Raw genomic sequence first — 9,148 nt, forward strand, 5'->3', positions numbered from 1 at the left:
GAATGGATTATGGGACTGATTTGCGAAGTGCCTTCGATCTCACACGCTTCAAGTGTCGTAATCGAGCTTAGACCATGCAGGTTTTGGAGCAGATCTCATCAGAGGCACAAAATCCATTATTAATCGGCTCATAACTTCGTCGAAGTAAAGGAGCAAAGGATTTTGAGGAAGGTACAAATCGGGTTGATCATCCTTATATTTTCCTGCCTATCTCGTTCCAGCACTTACGCACCATAGTCGGTCGATTTAGGTTCAGCCTGTATAATTCAGGATGACGCAACACGATAGTGCAAACCTCATTATTTTCTTAATTATGCACTATCGCTCAAGACCTCCTGCCTGTCCGGCTATCGAGCACCATCCTTCGGCGTCCAGATTGCGACACGAGTGATCAACCGCGAAACGTCGGCTTGGGACCGTATGCCATTTTTTGCAGACCAGACTAGCGACCGTCCAAAAATTATGTGAGACTGACCGAAGAGATTTCTTTCCACTACTTCCATTTCCAAACACACGGGCTATGTTAAACTAGCAGATCAGTTTGCACCATCTCTGCATTAGCAATGATTTATTACAGTAGGTGTTTCCGAAACTAGCAAATGATTCATAAATAAGTTACAATTTTCCGCCGGATCCATGTACTTTTCGTTTTATCAGTAGTATTTTACTTCAAGTAGTACTCACAATATGCTTGCATGTCTTCTCCTCATAACTGCTCCACGTGATGTTTTCACAAAACACCCCTCTTAGACATCTACTTACCATGCAGGGCAGCGGTCTCCAGACCGGGGGCGTCCTTCTTGGCGATGCCGGACAGCAGCTTCTTGATCTCGGCAATCGCCTTACCCGGATTCAAGCCCTTCGGGCAGGTGCGGGTGCAGTTCATGATGGTATGGCAACGGTACACGCTGAACGGATCCTTCAGCTTGTCCAGCCGGGCCGCGGTCGATTCGTCACGCGAATCGATAATCCAACGGTAGGCCTGCATGAGGACGGCCGGGCCGAGGTACTTGTCACCGTTCCACCAGTACGATGGGCACGACGTCGAACAGCAAGCGCACAGGATGCACTCGTACAGGCCGTCCAACTTGGCACGGTCGTCCACCGATTGCAGGTATTGGGCATCGCCCTTCTTTTCACCGGCTTCGTCCCTGGAAAGAAAAGATGAGGCAAAGGAACAGGGTTACCAATCGGAATTAACGGTTGATTTGACTGTAGCAACTTAGGGAACTGCTAGTCTCATGTGGTTCATTTTTAAACACTCCTTTTAGACCAAAGCAGAGCTATCCAATGCATTCCTGAGACAATTTCGTATTAGAAAGCAGCCACTTGAATTCAAATGGTTGATATTTAATACTCATTGAAGCTCCAAAGCGATATTTTTTCATTAAAATGTTTGCTAAATTTCATAGACCTGTGCTTCAAAAAATTTATTTTTCAATCGATTTACTTCAAAATTTAACAAACATATTTTCAAATATAGTGAAATAAATAATTTCAGAGGTTTTGTCCGGCCCGGTCCCACTGTGCTTCGTTGCGAGCCTTCCGCAAGGAAGTATCCTTGGGTTCATCTTTTTCAATTTGTTCACCTTCGACATTCCGGCTCTCCCTGATGGTGGAACGTTGTTTCTGCTCGCAGATGACAGCTCATCGGAGCTCTAACTGCCAAACTTCAGAGAGGCTTGGATGTCCTGTCTGAGGATTTCAACAACTGGAAGATCTAAAGAGGTATTCTATATTTAACTAACTCTTGACAGCAAACTGATTTTCAGGGAACATATTGACAAAACAAACACCAAGTGTAACATCTTGATAAGATCACTGTATCCACTTGTCAACAGGAAGACCACCTTATCCCTTGCTGTCTACAAACAAATCATCCTTCCAGTAATTGAATAAGGTATGCCAATCTGGGAGAGTTGCGCTTAATGCCATCATCTCATACTGCAAAAGATTCAGAATAAGATCTTTACGATGATCCTGAACAGTCCTTCAAGAACTTGTAATTCTAAGGTCCACGGCTTGGCTGGAAAAATGCCAAAACACAAAGCAATGAATTTTTGAACCGAAAATATCATCGGTGATTATTGCGCAGTTAAATTTGGCAAGGTGCAGAATAAACTGATACATGAGATTTGAGTTTTTTTTTTCTGAACACCGCCTAAGACAAATTTTTCTAGGTAGGGATAGACGGGGCAAGATGGCCACCCTAAGGTTGACATTATTTTTATTAGTAATAATTGCAATTAATACAGACAAGTGAGATTTTGAGGATTGTTTTCCTCAGTTAGGTCTATTCTGAGCAGCGTGTGCGGTGAGGTGACAGCGAAGTGATGGTGAAGTGACAATTGTCCCCTCCGGTGAGGTGAGTCTCCGTTTGATTTACACGTGACAGCGTGTCACCTCACCTCACACGCCACGCTGAATAACCCTAAGTTTATCAAAACAAAATACCAGTACCAGGTTGAAACATTAATTGAAAGTTGTAGCAAACGTATAACAAAAGGGTTATTGATTATTGCAAATTCTTAGTCTTAGGGAGGATTTTTTCCGGTCGACACATTTTCATCAATTTCTTGGTGAATATTTCTAAACTATTTTTGGAACGTTGCATATGATCATTATTGAAAGTATGTGCAGTTTTCAAAAATATAAGATATTTGATGTAAACTTAACCGATGATCACCTTGCACCGTCTACCCCTATACCGAGATACCGCACTGATTTTGGGAGAAGGAGAAATTATGTGTTCAAAGCAGCTGTCTCTATCTTTGAAATTATGCCAGTTCGTTTTTAGTTAAAATGCTAGCAACTTACTTGCGCTGCAGCCACGGCTGGATCGACCGATACTGATTGTAGAAGTTGTTCATATCCGGAACCAAATCCTTCACCACGTACATGTGCGGCAACGGGTACACCTTGGTCGGCTTGTCCAGGTTGTCCGCGTCGATCTTGCTGATGCAAGCCAACGTATTCGTTCCGCCAATGTTCATCGCGCACGAACCGCAAATGCCCTCACGGCACGAACGACGGAACGTCAGCGTCGGGTCCATTTCGTTTTTGATCTTGATCAGCGCATCCAACACCATCGGACCGCAGGCGTTCAGATCTACCTCGTAGGTCTAAAAGGATCAAGATGTTTGCGTAATTGATGTTGTCCACAAGATGCGGGGACTTTTTATAAACCTTACCTCGTTATAGGGCTTCTGCTCGGGCTTATCCGGATTCCAACGGTAGATCTGGAACTTCTTGACTTTCCCGGCCGCAGCATTGTTTGCAGCAGCCAGATGGATGTTCCTGATCTAAAATTAATCCGAGAAGATTCTCAATCAGATGTACTTTCAAAATATGTTGATAAACTACACCAAAGCACAGTCCCAGCCAGGGAATTCAAGGTTAATCCCACGCACTATCAACCCTAATCCAAACATAAACAATCCGAAACAAAACACTCCGGCACCTGGCACGGTGCCAGCAATCGCAATCGAATGCTACAGTTTGCATTTTTATCAAACTCACGAAAATTAACGCGAATTATATAATCCAGCTTCTGCTTATCCATCCATTCTCTTACAACCCGCAGAGGAAAAATCACTCTGCTATCGTGAAAAATGATTACACAATGTGTCCCAACTCAGCTCAGAACTCACCTGACCGAAGGCACCGCGGCAGGCCAACAGCATCTTCAGATCGCACACCAGAGCCATCGTAAATCGTTGTCGCGGATCCGTACGAGGTAGAGATTAAGCTTTTCTGCACGCACAATAGGCACCAGTTAAGGATTGACGGCAAACTCAAATCGCACAGACGACAGAACCAAAGTTGCAAATTTTGACAGTGGAATCTACTTTTTCTTCATACGCTTGCAAAACGAGTGGAACGTCACACCGCGTTTCGAATTGGGAGAGTTGTGTCAAGCGTCGGCGGATCTTTTGGCCAAAATCCACTGCACGAGAGAGTACAGATGAGAGAATTATGCTGCTGCGAGAGAACCGAGAGAACAACACAACACCAGCATAAATCGACAGAGCCCTGCGCCGGCACAATAGTGTTTTTGTTTCCAATCGCAATGTCGACCTCGATTACACGCTCGTTTGAGTTCACCCAAAACTGAGTTCTAGTACACAGCATCGACAAGCATTTTGCCTCGCATTTTGCAGTTTCGGCATTAAGTCTAGTATTATCGTTTCAGTAGAAAACCGTAAAATCCCACACGCGCCAATTGAATTTACTCTCGTTCTGTACGTTAAACATAACGTCGGACATAGTGCGCTGTATTCACACAATGATGCGCTATTCAGCGCACTATGTCCGACGTTATGTTTAACGTACACTGTAACTGGTGAGTACCCATTAATGGGTGAAAAAGTACCCATTTTGTGGTAGTGTATGGAGCTGTCAAAAAATGCGTAAATGAAAATTTCAAATAATGGGTACTTTTTCACCCATTTCCGAAAACTGTTCAGGGATCAAAAATGAGTACATTTTTACCCTATATTGGGTGAAAAATATCTTTGTTGCTCCGTAACGTTGCTGGTATACTTGGTGTGCCTTGTCGAGTGCCTTTGTTCCGTTTTAGTAAAAAAGTGATAAATATGTGAAAATCTTCCTTGGAGGAGTCTACAGACTTCGAAGCAGAACTAGCGGCTCCGATTATTCGATGTATCTCGGTAATAAATCCATTACACTAGATTTTGCTGTTGTTAGAAAGGCGTTCATTTTTTTTTTTTTGCAGGATGCTGAAACACCTTTACAAGAACAATTAATGAAGTATGTTGCCTGGAATGTCGATGCTAACGTTGATGTGGCGCCCCATCTGATTTTCAACGGCAACAATTACTTCATTTACGTTGACGCTCAACTCATCCACGGTGGAATTGACTCCATCCGCGCGCTGGACACTCTATTTAAAGTGTTCACTGTTTTCAACATTCGTCCGCCAGCAGAAGTGCAGAAAATTATTGATTTCATCGAGATCATGGGCCTTATTACGGGTGTCACTACACGGTGATAAGGAAGTGATACTCATAATAAGAGCCGTGATTGCCGTGCAAATCAAATGGTAATCACTTCACCGTGACGACAAGTGACAAGTTTTCACCGTGAAGTGACATCCGTAATAAGCCCCCATATGTTATGGAATCACAACGACCAGCACCCGTCAGATAGTCAATCGTTTGGTTTCATCGTTGTTTTCATAAATTATATCAATGATGTTCAATAAAAACCAAGTTCAGTAATCTGTAGTTTCCATTTTATTGATTGATTTTAAAATTATTGCTAATTCTCAAATTTCAGATTAAGTCCCATCAATATATTTAAAAAGGGGTACTTTTTACCCAGTTACGGAAAACAATGCATTCTGGAAATGGGTAAAAAGTACCCCATGATTTGACGTATAAGCTCTTTACCCATTAGTGGGTAAAGACGTTTTACCCATTTTATGAGTTTACCTACTTTACCGCGAAATGGGCACTTTTTCACCCATTAATGGGTACTTTCCAGTTACAGTGTACAGAACGAGGGTAAAATCGAATGTCGTGTGTGGGATTTTCCGATGTCCAACTTGAACGACAGTATACAGATCGAAGCGAAACGAAATTTGAAGCACGCGAAAAATCATAATCGCTAGCGAAAAAGGTTGTGAAAAAATGCTTGTGGAACATTTTCCAGTTTCCTTTTTTCGCAGTTTACAGTTCATCGATCAGTTTACACCTCCTGTGAAGTGAAAATCTGACAGATATGCTCTTTCTCAAAACGTCAACTTTTCGCTAAGCTGCTTTCCTTTTCGCTAGCGCTGCATGTGCGAAAAAAATAAACGCAAGCGAAAAAGATACGATCTACAAAATTAGATTTCGCTGGATCGTTTCTGTTTACAGTTCAAAGCGAAGTGAAACATTTGCCAATTGCGTTTTTCAAGCAGGTGAAAAATTTAGTATTTTGTATGAGTTTTTTGCTTCGCTTAGATTTCTATACAGACCTTTGTTGGAAGATTGCAGAGAAACTTTTGCTGGCTCTGAGAACTGTTATGATTGATAGTTGCACAATTCTCCAACGGAAACAGGTGATTTTTGGGGAAAATCGTTTCATAAAGTAAAACTATCTTTATAACGAGCTTTATAATCCTTCCTGGGGAAACTATTGCTTCAATCTCGGCTTGAATCGCGTACACACTTAGTTTTTTTTTTTTTTTTTTGGAGATACCCCAAACACGTCGTTAAGCAAAATAACCATAACAAATTTATTAGGGCCAGGGAACGGTCGGACACAAGATTCTCGGTGGAGCGAAAAAGTTGGAGTTCGAGAATCGACAGGTGGTTGAATTTAAGATGTCGATCGAATACATGAGTTTCAGTCCTGGTTTCATTGCTAATGCAGATCCAGTAGTGCGAACCCAAGAACGTAATGTTGGTCGAAGCGATAAACATGGATGTGTTGAAGGAAAATATAAAAGAAAAGTTCCACATCGGCCAGCGAATGCTAAACGATGAAGCTAAAAAGAACAATGCCGAGCCACCAGATCAGGAGCGTAGACGCGTCATCCACGGGTTGTTGGTGATGAAGGATATCAAAATCTTGCTGATGAGCATCGATGAAATCTTCAACGAATATGGAATCCCTGAATCAATTGTCATGTAATAAGGTAAACTTTATGCCATTTAATCATGGCATTTAAGCGTGACTCATAAACTATATTTTTAATGCTAGTTTCAGATTCATTTTGAATGTGAAAATTGACAATTCGGGACCAACCCTGCGAACTGTTGAGAAGCTGCACAATCCGTTTTGATGAATGAGAATGGCTCGATCAATGTGGAATCGGTGAATATCAAGATTGAACCTCCACCACCGCCAGGCATTTCAACGAAGCATACAATTTATAGCGTTTCGTGAGTCAACCAGGATGAAGATTTAGCCGTACCTACCGACAAAACATTGTTGACTTTTCTAACCATTTTAAATTTAACATGGAAGCCTAATAAAGCTGGGAGCTCGGCTGGGAGTAACTGGAAGATTTTTTTCATTAACAGTTAATCATTAAAAGTTCTCATTACAACTAAATTATAAAACATTTTATTCTTTACTGGTATTAATCGTTTTTATCCAACTTTAGGACCTCTCTCGTTTAACTTCCTCCGAAATTGTTTCAGATGGTCACCATCCTTGGCACCTTCACGTAGGTGTTCCGCTGCTTTCTCGTCCAACTTGTTTCACTATGTCGATTTATTTTACATTTTTAGTGGAGATGAGAATTCGTTCCAAATTGATTAGGTAGCTTTCTAGGAACGAGTTCATGTGCACAATGTTGCAAACCATCTAGAAAATAATATATTCCATTAGCTATAATCCTAACTTATGAGATCTAACACTTACCTGCTAGATTCCCAAAATATGTCCTGACAATGCTCCTATCTATATACAGTTCAAATAAACAGTCGTACGTCCGTGCAACTCAGGGAAAGCGAAGCCAAACGCGCTGAAGATGAAGGGAAGTAAAGCCGTTGGTCCCCGGTTCATGAGTTGATGGGTCGATAGGTAGGGTCCAGGTGTGGGAGAGCTGCCTTCCTGGCACGTCGGTAGCATTGTGCTCAGCACGGAAAACAAGATCGACGGAAAAAACAAACCAAAGGAAAAAAAAAGAAAAGCTTTGAGAACTGTTATATGAATGATGGGTGCAAAATTCTCCAATGGAAATACTTGATTTTTGGGGAAAATCACATCATAAAGTAAAACCTGAGTACTGCGAACTCAGCCGATTTTATTTTTCAAGGGAGCTAGAAAACATCTTGAAAATCTTCCGAAGTTTCAAATTGTTTTGCTAAAACGGCTCACGAAATTGTATATACATGCTGTCAAATGAACTCTTGGCTCCTCCTTCTCTGCTCCAGAAATAACGTATACATGCCCACAAAGCTCACATGGCTCTTATAAAGTTTGATTACATTCTTGTTTCAGCAACCCAGTTTTGGCACTAATAATATCAAATAAAACACTTTTTCGAGCATCACGCTCGATGATTTACATTATCCGAGGGGGACGACTCTATCTACGCTGCAGGAAATATTGTGTTTTGCTGTGGCTAGCTGCGCGTACGCTGAGTAGATAGAAAGAAGATTTATCACGATTTTGAAGATTTCCTACAAAAAGATGATGCGCGATGCAAGTAGATGCGAGAAATGAAAGAAGATTTTTCGAAGATTTATTCGCTAGTGTGAGATTTATTGAGCATCTCAATTTGAGATTTAGATGTGTCGCCCCCCTCGACATTATCCGCCTACTAAGGTTGATGTTTCGACAGTTTCATAATTATAATTCTCAATTTGTTTTCAGTAGGTGGCAACACCTTTACTTGTGGTTTAAACAGTAACTACCTACACAGAGAAAAAAAATACCCTAAATTTAAGTTCTTTTTACTCAATTTTGGGTAATTTTAAGTTTTGCATCCCACTCTCACTTTTTGTTGTTGTCAAAAACGGAACGAGAGATTTGACTTTCTCATGACTATCTTTCAATAAGCTACTAGTGAGTATATGAGATATTTTCAAATTTGAGTCAATTGAACTTAATTTTAGGTAGAAAATACACACGAGTAAGTAATTATTTTTGCCGTAGCTAAATGCAAACTACTATAAGCGGTTCACTGAAAATTAGCTTATTGAACGGAACATGGGAGATGAGTGAAAAGAACTTAATTTTGGGTAATTTTTCGGTTCCGTGTACGTGACTTCTGAGCTCTTTTGAATGTTTGGCTCCCGTTTGACAGTTTGACTCGGCTCCGAGATGACAAACATTTTGAATTAGTTCGCAGTACCCAGAGTAAAACCAACAATCAATACGAAACTAATGATTTAAAATTGGCTCACTACTTGACTAGCCTATTCGTCCCAAGCAAACGATTAACGTACCCCATTCTAGTCGAAATTCTAGCAATATTTGTTTTGATTCGCTATGAAAGTTTGACAAATAAAATGAGGGGTTATTGGTTTTTCCTATGTTTCGAAGGGTGCATCGATTAGCTTGGGACCGAAGAGAGTACCAGAGCTGTGCCAAAAAGTTGAGCACGTTATTTCTGGACCTTCTAGTCTAAGAGTTACCTCTATGGTTGAACTAATCTTTCCCGGGAAAACTGTTGCTTCAATCTCGGCTT

General features: G+C 41.2%; 1 protein-coding gene across 1 annotated transcript; it reads right to left on the reverse strand.

Moving 5' to 3' along the window:
• Positions 1-521: 521 nt before the first annotated feature.
• SdhB (Succinate dehydrogenase, subunit B (iron-sulfur)) lies at positions 522-3,842 on the reverse strand. Its single transcript, XM_065217271.1, has 4 exons — positions 3,651-3,842; positions 3,192-3,302; positions 2,818-3,122; positions 522-1,151 (listed from the first exon to the last, which is right to left on the reverse strand). Exons 1-4 carry the CDS (start codon positions 3,705-3,707, stop codon positions 755-757), a joined length of 870 nt encoding a protein of 289 aa, XP_065073343.1. The 5' UTR covers positions 3,708-3,842; the 3' UTR covers positions 522-754.
• Between the last annotated feature and the right edge of the window lie 5,306 nt (positions 3,843-9,148).

The sequence above is a fragment of the Ochlerotatus camptorhynchus genome, unplaced genomic scaffold, assembly GCF_037179485.1.
Source record: "Ochlerotatus camptorhynchus isolate MF236.1 unplaced genomic scaffold, CSIRO-AGI_Acam_v1.1 ptg000071l, whole genome shotgun sequence".
Classification (NCBI taxonomy): Eukaryota; Metazoa; Arthropoda; class Insecta; order Diptera; family Culicidae; genus Ochlerotatus; species Ochlerotatus camptorhynchus.

Bases quoted from the DNA above. Each gene is read 5' to 3' on its own strand.
- SdhB (XM_065217271.1), bottom strand. From the start codon at position 3,707: ATGGCTCTGGTGTGCGATCTGAAGATGCTGTTGGCCTGCCGCGGTGCC. The intron at 3,303-3,650 runs GTGAGTTCTGAG...GATTAATTTTAG, and splicing joins GCCGCGGTGCCTTCGGTCAG to ATCAGGAACATCCATCTGGC. The intron at 3,123-3,191 runs GTAAGGTTTATA...TGATCCTTTTAG, and splicing joins AGCAGAAGCCCTATAACGAG to ACCTACGAGGTAGATCTGAA.